Raw genomic sequence first — 25,351 nt, forward strand, 5'->3', positions numbered from 1 at the left:
CTATTTTTAGTCAGAAATCGTTCCCATAATTTTTAAATTATTTTTAGATGAAAGAAAAGTAAAAGAGAGAAAATAACTTTTTATAGATCACAACCCTAAGATTATAAATGGATCATAATGTAGTTACAACTTACAACCATTAAACTTGAACTACAAGAAAAATAACTCAAATGGTTCCAAAATTATCATGTTGATTAAGTATAAATTACTCTTCGATCATTTTGATTTTTTATATGGTTGAAGTTTACACTTTTATATATATATTATGCATAGGTATGTATATTATATACATGGTATAAATATATATATATATATTACTGTATAATGTGTATATAATGTATAAGCTAGATTATCCGAAGACAACAAGTTATATAATTTTCTCCCAATTTTACTCACTCGATTCATATATACCTTTAATATTTGTCTATTTTCCTAAATTTAACTTTTCTTTAAAATATGCTATGAAAAAAATTAGGTTTACTTCCTACCTAATATTTTATGTAGTTATTCAATAATAACAAATTACCATGAAATATTAAAATGAATAATTAAATAAAATCTATTTTTAATATAATGAACGACGCGAGTAACTAAATTTGACCAGTAATTTTGAAATGGAAAAAAGTGGAATTTCACATTAATATATGAGCGTGTATTTTTGGCAAGTTTTCTTTCTAGAAATGAGATTTTAACACGTGGCAGTGAATGGAAGAATGAGCTTTTAATAATTGTTCTAAAGAGAAAGGGTTGTTACAAGATCTTGTTATAGAAGATATAAAATTAAAAAAAAAAAAGGTATAGTCAAAGTTTCTTCCTTTCAATTTGTTCTTCAAATTCTTTATCAGCCAAAGTGATCCTCATATGTGTCCATTTTTTCCTATTTGGTGTATTAGTTAACTGGCATATTTTTGTATCTTCTTTTTTTATTTCTCTTTTTAAGTTTAAAATTAATCAAAACACTTCTGAATAGTAAGAGATAAAACTTTTTCTACAATTATCACCTTCACATTCTTTTTTTTATACTGTCCTCTTATAGCAATTTGCAGATTTTTTGCCTAAAGCAAAGTTAAAACACAGTTATCTGTTATTATATAGTTGTACAAATTAAACTCTTTGCCTTCTGGAAATGGGACCTAATACATCCTGACATATATATGTCTTGGCAACTTGCTATGCCTTTTAATTATGATTTAACTTGAAAAATAACTCTATTATTAAGAAGTTAAAAAGGGTCGTTTGGTTGAGAATAAGTTATTTTATAATTAATTATCCTGCGATAATTATCGTATCACGTATATATGAAATAACTTATCTTATCACTATGGTATAAATGGTAGATAAGTTATCCTAAATGTAATAACCAAACAAGACACCAAAATTTAATCTCATGACTATTTATTCGTATACCCCACACCAAACACCCACTAAGAGTGTTAATCATCATATGTTTGTGCCAAACTAAGTGAAATAATCTTTCAAACTCTCTTCATTGGTGAAACTACAAAGAGTATGTTTGCCTAGTTGTTATTGTTATAACATCTATTTACGTTTTCATTAGTACTAGGGTGACTACAATTATATATATTCATCTTCCTTTCACTAATATAAATGTAGATATTTTCAAGAGTTGATTTATAATATCGTGTAATTTATATTATCAAAAAAAAAGTTTTTCGTGTAATAAAAATAACATGCAGTATCTAGAAACTACAAGATTTTTTCACTAAAAATCATATCAAAAAGTTTAATTTGTCAAATGCAACAGCCGACTGTCCAAAAGATGTGAGATCAAAATTAATAAAAGATCATTGGACATCAATAGGAGGTGAGCTGTTGAAAAAGAAAATGGATCTTGAGTTAACTCAATTTTAAAATCTAATTCAAGAGGCGAGGATTGTGGGACTCTTCAAACCCATCTAACGCCAATGACATCTGATGTACAAAATATGAAAGCCCAACATCGGAAATGAGAAGTAGGATGGGTTTTGCTTTGATATCATGTTAAAAATGATATCAAAGGTGACAAATGTCCAAGTCATATTAAAGAGACCGCTCGCGGGACTCTTCAACCCCACCTCATGCCCAGGATATATTATATCATGTTATAAAAATTGAATTAATGAATCTATCTTTGATATCATGTTGAAAAAATTATATCAGAAGTGAAAAATGCCCAAATCATATTAAAAAGATCACCATCAAAGAATCGATATGAGACTCTTCAACATAGACCTATCTTAGGTTCTCTTTTTTCCTTTTTGGTGTGTGTGTGTGGTGGGGGGGGGGGGGGTGAGCATCATGAGAGAAGTGAGTTTGAACAAGAAGCTTTTTCTTGGCAATGTATACTTAGGTCACATCAAATCCAACATAACCAAATCTAAACAAGAGTCATAAAAGGTTAAAGAAAGACACATGCATGGAAAAAGCTATTGCATGTCGTCAAGACTTACTTTTAACGTTAGGAATGTTTCTTTAGTTTGCTGCAAGCAAAACACATTAAAGCAATAGTGATATAAATACCATGCAAAGTTTTTAAAAGTGATAAAAATTAAAAGCCATTAATATTCTGTGATGATCATCAACCCTATAAAGTAGAAGAATAAAATATTGAAAATCTGATCATTCTAATGCATTTATCTCTCAATCCCAAAGTCCTTTCCCCATTTCCAAGATTTATTTCATTAGCTTTGGTTTTATGCTTAGCTTCTTTTATGGTTTTCTTTTTAAAAAAAATAATTAAGTATGCTTACTCATTGTTAAAAAGAAGAGACCCCCCTGGTGCCGTTAATGTTCTTTTATATCTGATTTGTTAATTATATTAATTGATCAATGATCAGATTTTGAGACCTTCACAGTTAAGTTTGTTTATGACTTTTCTTATAAAAAATTCAAGTCCTCCTGGTTGAGTAAATTAAAACTCTAAGGCATGAATAGAAGAAAAAAACTCAAATTCTGGTCATTGACTCATGAGCTATCAGTATTTGTAAATCTAATTAACAATATAATATGCAGATGGAGAATGATTGTTTTTAACAGACCCTCAATCTAATTAACAATATAATATGCAGATGGAGAACGATTGTTTTTAACAGACTCTCAGTTCAAGTTGTAGCATTGTGTAAGACTTCCTTTTCACCCAAATTTATTGTTATTTATTGCTTGACGTAAACAATTAATAGTCCTGGCTAACAATTAACCAACTACTTTTCTTTCCTACGTCTTAACTTAATGTCTATTATGAATAGTATATACCAATGATATAAAGGAAATACATCCTTTTTTTTGTTTGTTTAAAGTTCAATTAGTTAGTACTACTAATTAATTTGGGACCTAGTTTGATGGGCTTAAACTCACGGAACAAGTTTTCTCATAATGGGCTATATATTGCCAAATGATGAAGGCCAGCTTGTGTTTTTCTTGATCTTCTAACATTATTGTGGTTACATTTATATGACAATATTTCATTAAGAAAATGTTTAGATAAAAAGGGCATTAACTGTGACTAATTATCAAAACTTCACCAAATGAAGGCTTTAGAAGCTTTATTCTCACCTCTAATAATAATAAATTGGAACTGGTGTGGTACTCTTGGTGAATAAGGAAAATGAACTCTCCCAGGGTTCTTTTCTTTTCAAATATTTCGGTTTTATAAACCATAAGTCCGTAACTAATTACTATATTGCCTGTATATGCACGAAAGTGTCAAAGTGATGTTCTAATAGAAAAAATACTAGAAAGATAAGCCAATATTAGTGGATGAACAGATTACCTTCTTAGTATTCTCCAATGCATCTAGAAAATATGAAAATTTTACAAGAGTAAGCACCCAAATTTGTACGTCACGTTGTGTTTATTCCTCAAGAAACTGAAATTATAAACTGCAAACTGCCTCAGACCACCCTTCAGATTTAGTCTTCCTATTTCCAATCTATTCAATCAAAAATTAGGCCTGCAAAAAGATAACACTGAAAAAGGAGTTTGAATTTTCGGGAGTTGAATTTCTAATGTAAGCAGGCCTCAAAAGATGATCACTCAAACTGTCTCAATATGCTCCTAGCCTCCTACACCATCTTTCTTCAATGAAATTCAGAGAAAATAGTGCCCAGAAATTATATGGCTCAAATTCAAATGTTTTATAAGTTTGAAAAATGTCTACCCAAAGCAAAACGACAATGCTTTATAATAGGAGGACAGATGATCATTTCATCAGAAAAAACGCACACACAAAAAAGTAAACAATCAAAAGAAACAAGAACAAAATGTTTATATCAATGTAATGGAGAGGATGGATGCCTTTTCACTTAACAGCCTAGTTGCCATCTAAAGATGATTTACAATCAATCAGAGTTTCAACCCTCCGGGATATGTACTAGCTTAATGCTCAAATTTCTGTATAGAAAATATTTAGCAGATGAAATGAAATTTTATCTGGATGCATGAAGGCATGAAAGGTGAAAAAGTATCATTCTGCATGGGAGGCCAAGCACTCAGAATGATTTTGGGAGTACTTCTTTCTAATTGTTATCTCTGATATGCCAAAAACTCACTTTTTTTACAAGAGCTAATTCTATTTTCCATTTCTTCCTCAATGTTAAACAGTCTTTCGAGGAATAAATAAAATAATTGCATGAGAAACACTATTCAAACAGAAATAATGATGACTATATTAAGCAAATTAGGATCATATCAAGTCTTTCATAAAAGAAATCAATAGGCATTTCCATCCCCCCCCCACCAGGTAGATTTCACATCAAAATGAACATGCCACAACTTTGTATATATGCTTTTATACTGGCTGCCATATTGTTCTGGTGATCTTGCATAGGATAGATAACTAAAACACTTATCGTCCCATATGATTCTTAGTTCAGGTTTAAAGAAACACAAGATAGATACTAGTACAACAATAAAGCAGAAAACAGAATTACCTTCAACAAGCTGAAGTTGATTTATGGATCCCATAACGGTTCTTGAGAGTATCTATTGCTTTCTCGACAGATTGTGACAGCTCGGGGATGGCTTGTTTGCACACTGTAAAGTATATGAACAAGGTTATGAGATGTTCATCCTAATCCAGAAGGAAAATCAGAAGAAGCTGTTACACTGTTGGCCAAGTCAAAAGAAGAACAAGAAATCAATTTCTTCATCTGCTCATCGCTTCATCCCAACTATTTAAAGCCTAACGCCTCAAGGTAATCATAGTGTTCAGCATTGTTAAAAACTTGTGGCAGTAGAGTTGCAGTTTCTAAAAGCATATCCTCAATAGTTGACATAAGGCTAAGAACTTACAGCGAGCACCACTAGCTTGAAGTTCTGCCATGAACGTAGAATATGAACCCTATAAGGGAAAAACTAAATTAAATAATGGTAATGGCTCAGCATTTGAGATAAAATAGGATCAGACATGTGAAAGGTAATAGCAGATAATGGAAGATTCACCTTCATTGCCTCCCTGCCTTCGGTGATTCGCTCAGACATCTTTTTGTACTCCCTTTCAGCTTCATCTGCCACTTGCTGGCATCCTTGCGTCTGAATCTGCTTAGTTACCCAGAAATTAGAAGGAAAATGCAAAATACCACATTAACAACAGATATGAAACAGGTCCTAGGTATAGATTATGGAATAGGCTATACTAACTAGGAAACTGGTATTGATGGTTATTCTACATGAAGTACAACATAACGAGCACAAAGACAATGAGAGAAAACTACTTATCATGAGCACGAAAAGCAACAAAACTCCTTGTTCAATGGAATAATGAAACGCAGAAAATTACATAACTCAATGAATTATCATTAATCTTGTTTATCCAAAGTTTGATGGGAGCTTGAAAAGCATGAGATCAACTTACAGTAGACAAGATTCTAATCCTTGTTAAATTGATTTTAGGTCAATAACTCAAAACTGACCTAATCTAATTAAGCGTAAATGAAGAAGTTTGGACTTCAATAACACAAAAAAGCATTACGTAGATGCTCTCTATTAGTCAGATTATGTCATTGAAGACCATGACTATGCATGTAATAAGCTCCAGTTTCTATGATAGTGTTCCCAATGTTGATACATCTGGTTACTTTCCGTCAAACAAATGGTGGAGAAGATCATTACTTCATAAGAAAGCTCATATCTCCTGCAAGTCTGTTATATATCCTCTTTCAATAATGTGATCAGCAAAACATTCTGGTTCATGTTTAAAGGCAGCGAACAAAAAAGCTGCACTAATCGTCACACAAAATGTACAAATTATTTGGTATTGGAATCTCACTCAAAAGAGCATAAATTAAAACTTCAGTGCTAGATGTCACTATGTCATCAGACAATTTGCAGAATCTAGCTATCCTAAAGATAGACACATTTTAGTCCATCAATTGAGGAAGTTTCCATAAGCTTATTCATCTTTGGCAAACAGAATAGCTTTACTATTCTGAAAGCCTATCTAACTGGATACAGAAGTTCTGACTCTCACTTGTTACTACTTTTCGCTGCAAATCTAAATTTTTCTGCACTTCAGCATTATGGAAACATCAAGGGGAAAATACTACATAACAAATATAAGAGTCTAAGTAAACCAGAATTTAACCATCTGTCCAATTAATAAGATTCAATATAGTCTCGAATGTTCTAGAACATTCATTATTCCAGTTTTGCAGCTTGTTATATTACGGATCTTACATCTAAGTTCTCAGATTATAAGCTTTGGCAAATGCTCAAAAAGAAGCTGCATCTCAAAGCTCAAAAGCAACATCAAAATAGAGAATAGAGAGAGCAATAATTTGTTTCTGATGTAGCGCATGCAAGTTCTTAAAATAGATCAACAAACCGGAAACCTATGACAGATCACCGAATTGAGAAAATTAGCTGGAAATCAACACTCATCAGACAGTTATCCATCTGGAAACACAGACCAGAAATCTTCAATCATCTTGCGAATATGTGGAAGCAGAGATGATAGAACAAAAAAGGATTTCGTACATGTCCATACACTTCGAATAAAATATAATTACCAGCATACATACATTCATAATTACTACAAGCATACACACATAAAATATACGTATACATGAGATAAAATTCCACCACTGGCCTCTAAGCATTAGCAAATGGATGTTGAAGGAAAGTAAAATTAACAAACGGCAAGAGCTTATCCCTATATATATATAGTAGAAAGATGAAACACAGAAATGTATGAATAAAACGTTATTTTCGTAATCTAGTGACTACGTGTGCAAACACACACAGACCTTGAGTCGTTTCTGCAGGCGAGACTGAGAAGCCTCGAGGTCCTTGAGAATCTCCACATGCGATCGCTCAATCTGGCCCTTAACAGAGTCCAATTGAGACGAGGCAAAATCCTTCAGATCCGCAATCGTTTTCAAATTTTTAACCGACGCAGGTGAACCAACAGGCTTCAACTGCACGGGACTTGAAATGAAGCTCTTCTTTCCACTCCTCTTAGATGATGTTGGCGAAACTGTACCAGCTTTGAATTTTTTGAAATTGAACTCGAACGGCTTCGGAGACTCACTCATCGATTGAACAGGACTTGCTGCAGCGGTCGCCGGCGGAGTTGACAGAAAATCCATCGCCGATGACTTCCTCGTTGATCTCGATGTCTTCTTCATCTCTTCTCGAATTTTCTGTCTGCAATGCGAATAACTACTTCTACTAATTTGAATTTGGGGATTTTATACACCCGGGTTATTTTTCGAAATTTGAATTTGTCACGTGGAAGTGAAGTTTGAGAAGCAGCTAATCTCATTTATTTAATTAAGAGAAAAATAAACAAATACGCCTCCGAACTATCGTAAATAGCAGGTAAATACTCTTTATCATACTTTGGGGATATAGGTGTCCCTTTCGTCCAAAAACTAAAACGTTTATGCCCTTTATACTAATGGACTTACGCGTGTCATAATCTTATCCATCGATGTGATATTTATCGATGGATAAGATTGTGTCACGTGTTCCTAGTAGTCTTTCATTAGAGTGAAAATCATATATGCTTTAATTTTTGGACGACAAGAGCACAAATATCCCAAAATTATGACGGAGTATATACATATCATTTACAATAATTCAGGATATATTTGTCCCTTTTTCCTTTAATTAATGGTGCAAAAAAATAGATACAATAAGACGCAAAATCATAGTAAGCAAGTCTACATGTAAAATTCATAATAGAGGGCCAAAACCTCAAATGAAATATTTCAATAATTCATGTAAAATTATTTCCTTAGTTAATAGCGATAAAATTCTCTAGTTTTTCTTTTATGAAGTATATCAATCGTATTATTTCTTGACATTTCTTTTCTTGTTTGAAATTTCAACTTTGAGACCCGATATATAAAAGTAAAGGGACAATAGGGCGGCAAGGCGATTGTTGTGTATGTTCAACCTCAACCTCCCCACTTAACAAAAACCCATGTTTTAAACCCGCCCCATACAAAAAAAAGTATGGCACTAATGATGACCATATGCTTCTTACTTATATCACCTGTCATTAGCCTTTTGCACCAAAACCAAATCCATAATACAAACAAGTAATGGTCATTTGTGTTTGTGAACAAAGAAAGATAAAATTCCAATATGCCCCCTATCAGAAGAGTCTTAGCTTAAATCTGTAATGCCAAATCAATTATCAGCATGTATGTTCCATCTTGATCTCAATCGATCGATCAATAAGGCTAGATACAAGAGACAGTTTTCTTTCCCCATCAGCATTAGAGATATTTACAAATAAGAAAGTTTGCCATCAAAAACTGTACCAACATATCAGTATAGCTAGTATAATCTGGAAGACGAAACTTAAACAGAGACATCAGCAAATCTCAGTATCAAACTTGAGGGATATGCCCATGCTGAAGAGCTCCTGGCACAATAACTTTGCACCATATGGCACACCAACCTTCACAATATCTTCAACTGATTCACAGAACCGGCAGAATGGACCCCTTACCTTACCACCTGGCACGGGCCTCTGGATCACATTCGCCATGTTCTTGCACTTCCCACAGATGTGCATCTGGGAGGAGTCGCTGAGAGTGAAAAGGCGTTCATGCAGATTTGCTGCAGCACCATGAGCTATAAGACAGTCCCGTTCCATCTCACCAAATTTAATTCCACCAAACCGTTTTCTGTCTGCCACAGGTTGGCGAGTGAGGGGATGGACAGGCCCAGTATTACGGAATTTCACCTTGTCTTCAGCCATATGGATGAGGCGTTGGTAGAATGTAGGGCCCATGAAAATCAGGGAATGAACCATTTCACCAGTCCGGCCATTGTAAACTCTCTCATTTCCCCATCTTGAGAATCCTCGTCTACAGGTCATATATCATTAAATTGTCAATGACAAATCACCAGAATTCACAATTGAGCACAATAAAAAGCTTAACTGTTTTGCACAAGAACATGTAATTACAAAATAAGGTTACAGTTTTCATTTATCTTACCCATGAAGCTGTTTTAGTATGGCATCAACTGATAAAGCGGAAAAGGGAGTGGCATATTTTTCACCACCACCTAGGGCAATGCCCTTCCCCAAAGCGGCTTCCAGCAGCTGACCAGGTGTTTGCCTTGAAGGAAATGCATGAGGATTGATAACAATATCTGGAACAATCCCCTGAACAGTAAAAGGGAAGTTCTCCTGAGACTCCAGATATCCAAGAACACCTTTTTGTCCATGCATGCTAGAGAACTTGTCTCCAAGACATGGAGAACGAACCTGCACAGAATGCACAAGTATACTGGAGTCACTTAAAGTGAATTAGGATTAGTTATATTGTGTCTTCCATGTACTCTTAAGTTTCATTATCTTCTGGAAGGATAGGGTTGAAGAAACGTAAACATTAGTAGGAGACAATCAACTTTCGCACACATGCAAATTTGAATCATAACACAGAAACATGATGCTTACACCTAACAGCTTTCTTTGCTAACTCTTTTTTAAAAAGGTAAAGTAACTTTATGGATAAAGTATCACAAAGGATGTGCTATAGGAACTGTACAATGTTGTCACAGCAAAACAGCAAAGATTCCATACCTAGTCCTGTAGGGATTCTGACATCTGTAGAACTGATTCAGCCGTACTTACATGTTCCAAATTCATACCGTAAGCAAAAACAAAATATACAATTACGCTTTCTTAGCTAATTCTTAGAGTATAAAATCTTCTGAATAAAGCAAATAATGTACAGCAGTGAGAAAGTTCAATTCACTTCATGACTTAATATCAGATTTTGGTACCTGGGACCTTGTCCCGCGCATGCCAAAGACAAGGAGTTTGGACAGCAGCTTATAAGCTCTCTCCATTTACCTCAGCAGGCATCTTTTCAGGACCAAAAATCCCTTATCGTGTTGGTGGCAGAGTAATACTTCCAAAGGATTATTGCCAGATCTCTGTGTCAACGAGTGAGGCAGAGGGACACTTTGTTGGGGTGTAGAGGGTGCTTTGTTTGGTACATTGGACATTTCCTAAAAAATGGTTGAAAAATGGAGCTTGGGTAATTTACAATCACCATGTCTTACTTGGTAAAAAAACCCACATGGCATGATGCTTCCCTAGGACACGTTGATGGATCATACTATCAACATCAGATTTTATAAATCAATCAGTCCTTAAAACATAAAACTGAAGTTTTCTACAATGGCCGTTGGTTTCTAGTTTTGAAGCTTTCGCAGACTCTAGTTGTGCTACTTATAGACAACAGCTTTTATTCAGTTCAGTTGCTACTCTTTCAATGTGTTCATTAGTAAGATGGTTCAAGGCACTTATGATCTTTATGTACATAGCGTTGTCTCCTTCTATCATGAAGACATCCCCCATGAAGACAAGTACTTGAAGAAGCTTGCAAAATACCAGCAAACAGTTCTCTAAAGACATTATATGGTTTTTTAAAATAAAAACATGTTTCTCATAAACCTGCATCTTAAACATAAGCTCCATACAGAAATATACAGAAGCACATAAGTACATAAGTAGAAGCATAGACATATAGGGCATCTTACTTGTCTGAGAGATACAACAGCAAAATTCTTTCCCTCGTCATTAGCGGAGAGCAAAACCTTCTGAACCATGCCCTTCTCGGTATGCTTCATCTTGACACTGTGATCAGCGCCTGATTCAGCAAATTTCCCAATTATGATATCTCCGCTCTGGAGATTTGCACCAATATATGGTAAACCATCATCATCTAGGCAGTCCACTCGTCCAATTTTACTCTGTGTTTTACCAAAGTTAACAGAGTCCTCCGCCTTGGACTTCTTTCCAGTAGCTTCCATATTGTCGACCTCAGCCTTGTAGCTCCTGACATGCTCCGATCGAAACATTCCACGCTCAAGTGATGCACGATTCATTACCACTGAATCTTCTTGGTTATAGCCAAGGTGAACATTCACTGCAACAATAGCACATTGACCATTGTAGTATTCAGGCCGTGAAAGCATTCCTCTCTGGTGACGAGCACATTTTGGTTTCCCAAGGGAATCTGACAACATTGTCCCGAAAAGTGGCCTCTGAGGGTAATACAATTGATGGGTATTTGTATCAACTCTAATGTTTGGATTCACTGTTGAAAACCCAATTGCTTGCTGAGAGTGCTTCTCAGATTGATAGAGGACCCTCCTAGCATGGTCATGATTTGCAAAAGGGATTAAACCACAGCTCAAGCCTAACAAAAATGACATGTCCAACTCACAATGGGTATAATTAACAGGTGGATTCTCTTTATCTGCTTTTAAGAGATACTCAACTCCCCATGCAGTTCGACAGTCTTCTTCTTCTTCAGGTCCAATAAGCTCAATAATCCCTTTGTCCAGAAGAGTTTGGAAGCCATAATCTCCCCCTTTCACTCCGCCGTTCAAAGCTTTAATATTCTTAAGATTCGAAACAACAAGAAGAGGGCGCATAATCCTTCCAGCATCAGAAAATATGCGAACTTCATCCTGCTGCTCATCTCTCTTAACTTCAACCTAGAACAAAATTTTAGATTGTTCAGTGTATGAGTATCAAATTGACATATCTTATAGGATGATATACAACATCTCCACAAGAGAATGTATTATACTAAAATTTTAATGACTATGTACAGAGAAACTTATCACAGCAAATCCAGTGCTAATGAAAAAGGTATAGGGTCAAATTTCCTCAGTGAAGAAGCTACATAAACTTCCACGCTTTTAACTTGCATGATATATCTGCTAGTGCTATAAGAAAACATCAAACCAGCTGCCAAATTTGATATAAAGGTTAGTATATCTATAATAGAGAACTGTTGGTTTAGTTTTATTGGTTTGTCAAATCTGTTATAAGGCCATTTCATAGAGAACTTGTGGATCCTATTTTATTGTTTGAATCCTTCAAAATTTAAATATCAAAAAAATTATTTAAATTAGTTTTAATTTTTGCACATTGCGTAGAGAACTTTTCCGAAAGGTGATTTTTTCCTACCTACCTGAGCCTGGGTGAGACTAACCGGTACATGTGTGGGTAGGAGGTAGAAAATACCCGGTGGAACAGCCGAGGTGAGTGCAAGCTAGCTCGGAAAACAGAGACAAAAAAGATACATTTCTTCAATGGAAAAAGACAACAGAAGTTGAAAGGACAGAGTTCAAGGATTCCATCTATTCCAAACTTATCGTAACATTTTCCTTTTTAGATGCCTAAAATTGTATCTCGACTTTAGTATTAAGTTATCCTGAGACCTGAAATAGCATCAATTTCCATTTGAGGAAATTCAGAAATGACAACAGAGGGCTGCTCTGAAGGTAGACCCTCTACTTCTAACCAAGAGATTGGGAGTTTCGGGTCACCAGGGGAAGAAAGAGGCAAAACCAAAAGTTATTCTACATTCAATACAGTGTACTGCAGTATTCATGTCTATTTCAAGAACAATGAGAAAAGGAGGAGTGTTTCAGATCTGGTTAATAGTTTTATAATCGCCTTTTAATGAATTAATGAATATATTTGTTTCTACATAACCAAACATTCTACAGTAAGTTTAATGTCCCTTGTACATGACTAAATGGAATTGATCACTACCTACCTGATGTGAACTTCATTCCTACAATCTTGTATGTTGTTTTACATCCAATGCAATATACCATAAACTAGAGGAGCAAAGAGAATAAGACGAGTGTTTTACAGTTTGATAACTGTCCTTTTGATAGATTAATAACCATACTTATATATGAACAAGTAGTCTACTTTATCCCACCAAAATATACAGCAAGGCTTCATGATTCTGATGTACAATATTAAATGAAAATGATCATAGCCAACCTGGTGTGGCACTTCATTCCTGCGGCGCTTACGTCTTAGTTTTGAAACGAAGAGTGCAGAATCTTCACATACTCCAACCCAATCGCCATCTAGAAGTACCTTTTGTTTTCCATGGAGTGAGGTGGCACAGTCATCTACTAACTTTTGCATTCCACACCGAAACAATGTCTCAAGAAGTGGCATCAAAACAGTTGTGCTGACAAGACCCATACTAGCCAAATTTTTCACCAGGCCACAATTTTCTCCATCTGGGGTAGATAGAAAGCATACCTTTCCCCAGTGTGAAGGATTTCTGCATAAGTTATTCAAAAATCATCAGATTATCATAATTAAGTTGAAGAAAACACAAATAAAGGGCATCCAGGTGCACAAGAATCCCCCGTTCACACAGGTTTGGGAAGGTCTGCACACCAAGGGTTGTCATGTAGACAGTCTATCCTAATGTCAGCATTAGTGGCTGCTTTCACGGCTTGAGAACCCGTGACTTATAGGTCAAATGGAGACAGCTTTATTATTGCTTCAAGGCTCCCCTTCTTGGCGACAAGGAATAAAATACCAAAAAAATCATGACAGAATGAGCAAAGGATCAGGAGGCAAGTCAAATGAAGTCACTATTTTTGCTAATGGGAAACACGAAAAAAAATAGTTCGATATAAATTTAGTCACACTTACGGGTATCTAGCATCGCCAACCTTCCCAGTGTATGTAACCTGCTGACGTGTCTTCCTTAGATCAGCAGTCATTTGCAATGGATTTGTTCGTCTAAGAGTTGCAACTACACCAGAAACCCGCTCCATTCTCTTGTAAGGGTGACACCAATGACCAGTAGAAAAAGCCCTGGAGAGACCATTGGTAATTATTGACGCATCCAAGTAATGCTCAATTGGGTGCACTTGTCGATCTCCACAAAGATCTCTTTGCAGTGCCTTCACCATACGCCTTTCGGCATGTTTAATGTGCACCCTGAGCTCTCGTTCAAGGAGCTCACCAGCTAGATCCAATCTTTTGTTTCGAAAATCATCTCTGTTGTCAACCTTTCTGCGGCCAATGTAAGAGAGCAAGAGGCACTTTACCATATAGCCTAAGAAGCGAGCCTTCTGCTTGAGACCGCTGAGATTAGGGAACAGGTATTCTTTTATGCACTCCTCAACAGATTCTTGAGGTGGAAACTTACAGCTCTTTATAAGTCTATCAACATAAGCAAGAGCCCTTTTTCCCTTCCTGAAGTCCTCACAATTCTTGTCAGCATCGTGGATTGAAGCTACTAGTATATTGATGATTTTATTATCTTTAATATCCACATCAATCAGATCTACTACCTCCCTGTCAGAGGATACGCCTAGAGCAAAAAACAAGACCCAAATTGGCATTTCTGCCAGGAAATACACACTGAGGGATTTTGCTTCTCCCTTAATTTGCTCATGCTTCAATGTCTCAGTCAGTTTAAGGTAGACTCTATTCCTTTTTTCACCGGACCGATATGCAACCATCCAAGTGTAATGGTTTGACACCCAGAGTCTTTTTAAACACATCTGCTCCTGTGCAATGAAGATCTGAAATGGAAATTGTAAGCTTTCAATCTTAAATTTAAACTGTGGTAGGAAATTTACTCTAAAATGCCAAAAAGGTTAAACAATATTCTATATCACTGTAGTAATAGCATGAGGTTGAATGCACGCCCAAAATCTTCATCAACAAGAAAAAATTTTAATCTGATCTCAGTTCCATATGCAACAGATTTAAGGTGTAATAGAATTGACATGAAAGCAGAATCAGTAACTGGTTCCTTATCCTATCCCAAAAAGTTTTTTTTTATGACAAGGGAAACCCGATTCTATCCCCAGAAGTTAGAAAAGGATTGTCCTGAAAGTATATATCAAACTCAATCCTGCATCATATACCCCGTTCTTTGCAATACATCAAAAGCTGGAAAATGTTATTTATTTAACTATTCTGAAAATGTTGGTTCACCGTCACCACCAGCCAATCTATGCAAATGATTCTGTAAAACAAATGATCAATCATGAAATGTTGTTACTACTACATTAAATTCAACAAGCACAGTGGATTATACTTGGATCATTGTCTTCAAGCTAATAGCTTTAGGTTCATAAGTGCATTCTTTAGAGTGGGTATCACCTTATTTTCAGTTCAAAATTCACAATCTAAGGAACACGTTGTAGAGTAGAGAAAACCATTTGAGATACTTAGAATCATGAGTCAATAAAATCTGATCTCCAACTGGTCTCTATGATTTTATGGAAAGATATTTGTTATTGATGTTGAATTATATATAAGATACTAAGAGGGCACTCCAAAAAAAAATTCTGTCTAAATGGAATGTAAAGTTCACACCTTGAGTTCCTGCATCAGAGTTTTTAAGTTGCACGTGTAGTTTTTACAGGGTCCATATCTAGGATCCATCATACTTCTGCTACATACTATATATAGGTCATGCCAAAAGTTCTGGAGAAATCAAGTTCCTAATCAGTTCTTGTCTATTTGACTCTTTCTATTACATTCAATTTCTATTAGAACTGAGCATATTCATGTTCCAGGTTAAAAGATAAAAACCAAGACTAATTGAATGGTTTTCAGAAAAGTAAATAACCTATCAGCACAGATTTGTGCTGAATTAAAAGGCGTCCATGACACTCTGAATCAATAAAGTCAAAGCTTTTTGTTTTGAGGAAAAACATTCTATGATCAAATAGATGCTTCAAATAAACAAGTAAATCATACACCACATATTTGTGCAACTTGTATTAAACATGCAAAATCAACACATTATACAGAGACAGTTCTTATGCTATCCATCTATGTTACTCAGGATCTTCAAAAATGTCGATGAGTGCGTGTCCGATCGTTTAAAGTAGTGAATTTTGAAGGCCCGACATGGATGTGACATCATTTTTGGAGAGTCCAAAAAGACATGGCTATCCACAGACCAACGTTGAAGTTTTTACAGAAGAGAAAAAATGTACCACCATATTTTGCAATTTGTCTTACAAAATCAGAGTTCCTATCTTACTAACATTATGTAATATCCAACTAGAAGAAATTACGATGGAGGCACGTCGTCTTACCTCCTAAAGGTTTATGCATGCCACAAAACTGTTTCTTCCCGAACTCTACAGTACGGGACATTATGCGAAGTGGTATATAAACTTCACATTCATAAGATCAAACTTCAACAGGCATCTTCAATAAAACAAATAAACAAACTCCAAAAAGTAGATAGGACCTTCAGAATAACCTCACACTGCCATCATTCTAATCAATCACTTAGTCAAATGACTAGCATGAAAGTTCAATTTTCTATTCTCTCTTTCCTCCTCTTTCATTACATCTTCCATTACACGGATACATCTTTGCAATTATCTGATTTTTCGAAGTTACAAAATCTGTCAAATGACACAACTATTTAAGTAACAACAGCCACTAAAACTATTACAACACTATGCCTCAATCCTTAACTAGTGTATGGCTCAAGTAAACAAATTATTTATAAGCATTCTATTCCGGTGAAGTCATCTTATTCCAATACTCAATATATCGTATTGTAGGGAAAAGGTGTCACATTCCAACTGATCTAAGATTTTAAATTTCAAACATAAATTCTACTTTAAAAAGTGAAATTCCACTGTTTTGAGTTATGCTAGTTTGACTTTGATGTGTAGTAAATGATTGGTGACTTGGTGTGGCTGTACTTTGAATAGTATCTTTAATTTTCCCTTTACTCGGTAGGGCTTAAATAGTGCATTAGCTCCAACCAACTGTCCAGCTTAGATACCCAAATATTTTTGGCAAGTCATTTTTGGGTTTTGGGTGAAGTCTCACCACGTATACATAGATTTTGAGAGAAATATTTCTCTTTATAAAGAAATATGATTTATATCCGTAAGTTCTAAATACTATTAAAAATAATCATAAGTTTGTATTATCATTTCATTGAAATGAACATGTTCTATAAAAAGTCATGACACCATTGATTTGTATACAAAAAACTACAATTGTCACTTGAAGTTGGAAGTAACTTTGGAGAGCAAGCTCAGATAAAAACTAATAATATATGCATAAAATTGTATAAATTTTGTACAACGAACTAGGACTAAATTCAGTCCAAATCTATAAATGATGGGTGTTTTTAATAAATATAAATGTTTGTGGTAATTTTAAATTTTTAAAAAGTAAACAAAATAGAATTTGGCACAACTACTAGTTTTTTATAGTATTTGGGATTTGGATTGTTTGACAAATAGTGGAAAGTTATATGGCCAAACAAGATATGCCAAGTTTTTCCGCAAGTATTTTTAGGAACATCTATGGCCAAACGGGTTGGAGTGAGTAGAAAGATCTTACCTTTTCAGCCCCTTTGACTATGAAGTATCCCCCATGATCAAATTCACAATCAAGCCTGTCAGCACCACTCATCCAGCACAACTCTGAGTTCACCATCACAGGGATTCTCCCAATGAAGACATCCCTTTTATCTTCCATCACACACTCCTTGTCAACAAACTGTTCTACCCCAGTTTTGAACTTGTCGCTTCTAACTAGCTTTTTAGTAAACACCTGAAATCATTTACAAGGGCAGCCAACAAAGATAAAAGAATAAGAAATTAACAGGGAAAATAAATGAAATTTTGGATGTGTCCTCAATGCTAACTGTATTAAATTGTAAATGCACGACATGGATGAGAATGGATTAAATTCCAAATATCAGTAGTACTCCAGATAAAGGGAGAATTTTGTGAAGTTTAAAAAAATGATATCAAAGTGTTAAGGATTAGGATGCATGCAGATCAGAGTTCTAGTTTCCCTTGTGATGACCTAACTTTTAGTCAGATGGGCAATGCATTTAATAAAGAACTGTTCAAGAGAAAACAACAAGATTAACAGCTTAATCTACAGAAGAACAACATAATGCAATAATCTTAGAACATAGCTAGCTAATCCAAGTTTTTTGATAAAGTAATAATTTTATTAAGGTTACGGCAAAAAGTCACTCGTATAGAAGGAGTACACCAAACATAGTAGAAAACTTGCGAGCTGGCCAATTCAAAATTGAGAACAATAAGAAAATGAATGATTATAAATAAACGGAAAGAACACAGTACAAGTAAAAACATAGACTGATAAAAACAAGAAAGAAATTGAATATTAGACAAAAGCAAACATCTTCTTGCCTGAACATGAGTCTCAACAATAATCCTGGCAGAATAAGTCATGTTCTGAAGGCGAGCATGCCGTGGCCACATGTTCAGGTACTCTTCCCCATTATATGCAGAATACTTTTCCCCTGCCCAAAACTTTGGCCGATCAAGGATTACATTCCCAAACTTGACAGAAGCATGCTTCCATTCACCTTCACCTTTCTTTGATGGATCATAACCTGGCTCAACATGGATCTCTCCAACCGAGTCGAACACCTTCTGGATTCCATACCTGATGAAGTCATTGTATGAATCGATCTGGTGGCTAATTAAGCCATACTTCTCAAAGAAACCAGCTGATGCCTTTTTACAGAAGTTTCTCAAGAAACCTCCACCCAACTCTTTAATTGAAGCCATATCAAGATTATCATCCTCATCCTCGTCATCATCCCAATCATAATCTCCTACTTCAAAAAGACCATCAATATCAAAGTCCATCATTGTTGATCCATTGGATGTCTTCCCTTTTCCACTACTACATCCCACATCTTCCATGATATCAGAAATCGTCATTTGAACAAGCACCTGCATCAAAAACAAAATCGAATTGCATCAATCCACATTAATTTTGTTCCAACCTGAACTGGTGCACAAACATGATCTCTCCTTTCAAAAGCGTATTCAATCAATAGTACAGCATAAAGAAAATTGACAGCTAAAAGACTTTAGTTACCCCATCTGAAACTAAAGCCCTTCCAGGAAGGCCAAATGAGTATTTCTCTAAAAGAAAAAAGAGGAAAGATGAAGGGTTGGTCATCTATTTCTAACTAGAAAGGAGTTCTCATTTAGAAACAGTAAGAAATAAGCATAAAACAAAAGACTATACAAAATTACAAATGTCCATGGGGTGGAAGCTGGGATTGCTTGGTTAAATTTTCTCTTAAATGTAAACTGTGTTTTTGACAATCCAGTTCCACTCTGGTTAACCTATTTCTAAAGAAGATAAAAGGCAAGAGAATTTAGAGACAAATAAAGGTTGTGACTTATAGTATCTTATATGTAACTTTCGAATATATATATAATGTTACTTTAAAAGATTAATATCACTAACTTAAATACATGAAAATTGGAATGCATTGACTTGTAATTCTTGGGATGGCGGAGTATATATCACTTTGTACATGCCTTCCAAAGAAATTATGAGAAAAATTCCAAAATCCCTATGACTTATGATGAGAGCCAACAGTGAATAACAGGAAAGCAAGCTCAACTTGAATTCATCCTTCGCATTGATCCATGCAACAACATTCCAAGTGTACCCCACAAGTGGGGTTTGGGGAAGGTGGTGTTTACTCGGCCTCACCCTTATCTAGGGAAGGTAGATAGTTGTTTTCGATACTCTCGGCTCAAGTAAAATATATGAAAAATCATAGATGTATAGCAAATATACAGTATTAAAGAAGTCATGCTGAAAACAATGGAGAAGAGTTGGCATAGATCCATCTAGTCATAAAAACTAACAAATCTTGAAGACTCAAGACGTTCACCAGCATTTCAGAACACAAAAATTTAGACAAAATGTATAAGCTACCCACATTACAAACTTTTTTTAGGAAACCCTTAACTTAAGTTGCTATCAACATTTCCTGAAATTGGCATAAATAGCCTTACTGTATCTCTTTTTTTCTTTCTCTTTTCACCTCTAGAATACCCGTAAGATGTCTTCAACATTTTCTGAAAAGTATAAACTACAGTAAATTTTTTTTAAAAAATATTTCCTTTTCTTTTGTACAAAACCCAGAAAGTGCTTTCAAGTATTTTCAGGGATTTCAGCACACTAATATTCCTACTTCAGTCAATTCACCTCTAAACCCTACTTGTGATGGCAACCGAGTTGTTTCTGATAAACTTTCAGGTTAAGTAAAGCTTATCAAAATCAAAAAAGTAAAGCAAATACAACAGCAACGAAGTAACATTTTGGCCCTAATCCTTGAACTTCGTATCTTTCTATCTAGGTCATGTCGTCAGTAAGCTATGCGTATGTCATGTTCTATCTAATCACTTTTCCTTCCCCCAACACTTTTTCCGCCCAACTCTTCTCTCTTCAAACACACTATATACAACCTATCACACTTTCTCATTTGGACATCTACGCATCTTCTCTACACATGTATCTCTCGTCTAAAACCTCGGCGCTTTTCTTTTTTTTATGACAAGACAACCCGGCAACCGCTACCCTATAGATGTGCACACGTAAAACCCTCCCTTCTATGCAAAAGCTTGCAATGCCGGCGCTTTTCATTAAACACCCCATATAAAATTTTGCAGACCATACTGCATTATAACTATATATATCCATATAAATCAAAAACAGTAGTTAAAAATGAACAAAACCCACAAAGATTACTCAAAAACATGAAGCGAATATCAAAATTATCAGCGTAAAATCATACATTTTCTGAATATTTGCTTAATGATTTAGAAAAAAAAAAGCAAAAAAAAGAACAGCTTACAAAGTATCGTAGCTTCTGCTTTCTGCTATTTTTTGGTTCGAATTTTTTTTTGTGAGTTTTTTCTGCAGTCACACCAACAAGCAGAGAGAGAAGAAGAAGAGCAGTGGTCACTGGTCAGTAAGTGTGAATTTTGCGTCAGTTCTCTTTTATGCATTGGAAAAATGGAATCGAAAAGGTATAATGTGTAATCACTCAATGAAATGATGACATGTGTTAATGTGAAAAGAAATAAACCAAAAAGAAAAAATAAACTAATCCTCATTTTTCTCGCCCGGTGTTCGATATTCACAATAAAGCTCAGATATACAAATTTTGTGATAAGTAGGCCCCATTATGATGTGTAATCACTCACTCAAATGATGCCATGTGTTAATGTGAAAAAAAATAAATTAAAAAGAAAAAATATACTAATCGTCATTTTTCTCGCTCGATATTCGATATTTACAATGAAGCTCCGATATACAAATTTTGTGATACGTAGGCCCCATTATGATGTGTAATCACTCAATGAAATGATGCCATGTGTTAATGTGAAAAAGAAATAAACCAAAAAAAAAATATACTAATCCTTATTTTTCTCGTCCAGTGTTCGATATTCACAATAAAGCTCGGATATAAAAATTTTGTGATATGTAGGCCCCATTAGGAGGTAAAGCTACCTAACAAGGAAAATTTAAGACTTCTCAATTGAAGAAAAAATAATTTCATCTACTACGCTACATCCATTGATGATATATTAGGGAGTAATTACTGTTCACTATTTTAATATTTTAAAAAGTACTACTTATTCTTTTGATAGTGTCAAACCTTTGGGTTCTCGGGATCTGTTTGGTACGAGGAAATTTGTTAGAAAATTATTTTTAATGTTTTCGTATTTTCGTTAGTTAAAATTTTAAAACAATATTTTCATTAAAAAAAGTAACTTGAGAAAAGTAATTTTTCTTTAGAAAATAAAAAAATCAAATTCAATAAAATTATAATATTTCATATTGATTGTGTTTTCTCATTTTTAACATACATCATCATTATCTCGTGAATAACCTCATTCCCATGCGCTTATTTTATAATAATATTTATCTAAATTATATAGAAGAAATTTTTTTTCCTTTTTCAATTGATTGTGCCAAACATAATGAAACGCTTACATGTAATAAAAAGCTAATTACTTTGATTCAACATATTTGTCATTTTAAAAATCAATAAGATATTACTTTCTCCGTCCAATCATCCAATCAGAGTTGTCTACTATTCTATTTTAGGATGTTTTATAATATTAGTTTATGTGATAAAATAATGGATAATTTTATATTTAGTTTCTAATTTATTTTTGTCATTAATTATAATCTTTTCTCTATTGTATTTTCAAGACATTGTATTTATTAGCCTCTCTATTTCTTTTCATGTCATTTTTTTTAGATTTCACTTGTACATTTTGAGAAATTAAGTAAGTTTACAATTCTATTCTTACTTATTGTTTTTTAAAGTTAATTTGTTAATTAATTTATATATTATTTGAATTTCTTTGGTTGGAACTTCTTTTTTGAATATAGAGTAATGCAATAGTGAGAATAATTCATTAATGTATAAAGTAATTACAATGGGACATTTAATTACTTATTAGTTTTCATAGGTTGGTTAAATATTTATTTTCAAGACTAATTAACTATCAAGGGTATAATAGAAAAATATTGTAATATATTTATTGATTTTATGAAATGAAAAGTATTATGAATCAACTATTTATGCTATGTAGGCATTTGGTCATGTGATACAATATCACGATATGGTATCGTGAGATGGAATCAACGTTTGGACATGTGATTTCACGTTGATTCCATCTCATGATTCCATATCACGAGATGTGATTCCATATTATCCAAAAAGCATGATATAGAATTACATGGTGATTACATATCATGATTTGAGATATTTTAATACAAAAATTGATCCACAAGTTTATATTTTGTTAAAATAACTTTACATTTAAATCTACTAACCATTTGTTTCATATGTAAATAAAATTCACAATCACATCATTACTTTTTAAAAATTATTATTCTCACTAACATAAAATTTTATTATTTTCACCAATATATTGTCACTTCAACTCACACCGACTGATTGTTAAAGTGATGAATTATTTATGGTCGATAAACATGAAAATATAATTGTAGATGATATTGACCAACAATGGCTCAAAGTAACAATGTTGGTTCATCTTCTCAGTCACATAATCTAGAAATGCAAGTTCGACTTAAGGAAATTGTTCGTACTATGTGGGAGAGTTATATTTTAAACTAATACACTACAATTTATATTCAACTTTTTTATTAAATTAAAGCTAGATGAAACAATTACTTCAGTGGAGAATAAATACCTTTGTACTAATTTATTATGCGATTTATAATTTTTTATTTGATAAGATTGAATAAATAATTGGGCTATTTTAATAATTTTACAACTTATGAGATTTTTATGTTTATGAGAAAATATACAACACAAAAATTCCATATTGCATGTCCAAACAAACTTCAATTTCATCTTATGATTCCATATTATGATACCATATCATGATACCACATCTCATGGTCAAACGGGCCCTAAGGATGACATATTAAAATGAACTAAGGGAGTATATTCAAAGGGCAATATAGTAAAATTAGTCTTCTATCTATAATTTCTTAAGAAGTGCGTAAATTACTCCATCCGTCCACTTTTAATTGTCATGGTTTTATTTTTAGAGTCAAACTACAAAAAATAACATTTTAAGATGTATTTTTTCATCACATTGATATGCAAATTTTTTTTTGCAATTTATAGTACTTTTCATATAGTTTTTGAGTATCTATGTTTTGTTTAAAATATCGAATTAATATAATAGAATTTAACTTTAAAAATTAGTCAAATTGATTTTCGAATAACATAACAAATAAAAGTAAACGAATAGAGTAACAGTGAACAATTATTTTTCAACAAATGGAATACTATCTTTCTTTTAGTTTTGTTTTTGTGTTTATTGCTCCACAAATATAGTCAATAATTATGCATTTAAGAAGAAATCAGACTAATTTAGTCGAATAGTATCTTTTATAATTAATGTCATTAATTTCTTAAGATAATTTATGAGTAATTTGCCACAATTCGAGCTATATCAGGCTAAAACTTTAATTTCCCATTTCCCATTCCTTCAGCATACCGCGTTAGACGTTTAACGAGAGTTTGGAGCCTAAAGGGAACGGTATATAAAATTTTATATTAACAAAAACGATAAAATTGCTAAAACAGTAGCAATTTATTCCACCAAAAAAATTTTAAAAAAAAATTTAAATCGCTACCTCGGCAGCGATTTTCAATTTTATTTTAATTTTTTTTAAAAATCGTTGCCTAGGCAGCGATTTTCATTTAAAAAATAAGTAAAGAAAATTGCTGCCTAGGCAACGATTCTAATTTTTTTAAAAAAGATGTAAATCGCAACCAAAATTATTTTTTTTAAGGCAGCGATTTTCAATTTTAAAAAAATGAAAATCGCTGCATTTTTTTAGTAGGAAATCGCTGCCCAGGCAGCGATTTTCTTTAATTATTTTTTTTAAAAAAATGAAAATAATGCAGCGATTTTGCTTTTTCCGGTGGAGTAAATCGCTGTTGTTTCAGCGATTTTACCGTTTTGGTTAATATAAAATTTTATATAACGTTTTGAAATTTTTGTTAATATTTTATACACTTTAGGCTTCGAACTCCGTTTAACAATAAGTATAAACTTTCCTAGACTTAATTTAAACCAGTTGAAACTATTCCACAAGTCCTTGATTAAAGTGTTAGCATGATAAATTAATACACAGTGATTGTATATATTAATGTGTATAGTGTAGTAAAATAATATTGTGATTGAATAACGGATCTTTAGGAATACGTAATACACAGTGATTGTATATACTAATGTGTATAGTGTAGTAAAATAATATTGTGATTGAGCAAAATCTTGCATAAAGAACCATTTGAAGTCACCTCATTCGGCATAAAAACTGCCTGATTCTAATGAAGTGATGTGGTGTTAAAGTGTAGTTTGCTCTGCAGATAGCACAAAACTGCCTCTATTTTATTTGGTAATAAGTCTACTTGAGCTGTGTATTATAAGCACACTCAAGTTGTTATATATGTTGGGCACAGTGTCTTTAACACGCCTCAAGCTTTCATGGTCAAGTATTTTTCGTAAAATTTCCAACAATACCATAAGTTCATATTCATCGCCAATCCATACAGGATCTGTGATTCTGATCATAGCTACTTTTAGTAGATCCATATTCTCTTATTGCAATTGTCAATAATGCATTTGACATTCATAGGTGAGTATTATTAAAGCAACTGAAAGAAATAAGGAGAAGATATAAAATTGCAACCCGACGAGA

General features: G+C 33.7%; 2 protein-coding genes across 4 annotated transcripts; both read right to left on the reverse strand.

Moving 5' to 3' along the window:
- Positions 1-3,620: 3,620 nt before the first annotated feature.
- On the reverse strand, positions 3,621-8,400 carry LOC101267633 (uncharacterized). Of its 2 annotated transcripts, none has more exons than XM_004245929.5 (5): positions 7,242-8,400; positions 5,440-5,535; positions 5,290-5,338; positions 4,929-5,031; positions 3,621-3,949 (listed from the first exon to the last, which is right to left on the reverse strand). In XM_004245929.5, exons 1-4 carry the CDS (start codon positions 7,620-7,622, stop codon positions 4,931-4,933), a joined length of 627 nt encoding a protein of 208 aa, XP_004245977.1. In that variant the 5' UTR covers positions 7,623-8,400; the 3' UTR covers positions 3,621-3,949; positions 4,929-4,930. The 2 variants fall into 2 exon arrangements, with proteins under 2 accessions (XP_004245977.1, XP_010325604.1); XM_010327302.4 differs by having other exon boundaries at positions 3,621-3,965.
- A 174-nt stretch (positions 8,401-8,574) lies between these two features.
- On the reverse strand, positions 8,575-21,084 carry LOC101249196 (DNA-directed RNA polymerases IV and V subunit 2-like). 2 transcript variants are annotated; one of them, XM_004245866.5, is made up of 8 exons: positions 20,946-21,084; positions 18,466-19,017; positions 17,639-17,851; positions 13,949-14,829; positions 13,277-13,568; positions 11,005-11,967; positions 9,450-9,721; positions 8,575-9,317 (listed from the first exon to the last, which is right to left on the reverse strand). In XM_004245866.5, the coding sequence occupies exons 2-8, from the start codon at positions 19,003-19,005 to the stop codon at positions 8,819-8,821; spliced, it is 3,660 nt and encodes a 1,219-aa protein (XP_004245914.1). In that variant the 5' UTR covers positions 19,006-19,017; positions 20,946-21,084; the 3' UTR covers positions 8,575-8,818. The 2 variants fall into 2 exon arrangements, with proteins under 2 accessions (XP_004245914.1, XP_010325603.2); XM_010327301.4 differs by lacking the exon at positions 20,946-21,084 and adding an exon at positions 19,166-19,484.
- Between the last annotated feature and the right edge of the window lie 4,267 nt (positions 21,085-25,351).

Source organism: Solanum lycopersicum, chromosome 8 (assembly GCF_036512215.1).
Source record: "Solanum lycopersicum chromosome 8, SLM_r2.1".
In the NCBI taxonomy this organism is placed as follows: Eukaryota; Viridiplantae; Streptophyta; class Magnoliopsida; order Solanales; family Solanaceae; genus Solanum; species Solanum lycopersicum.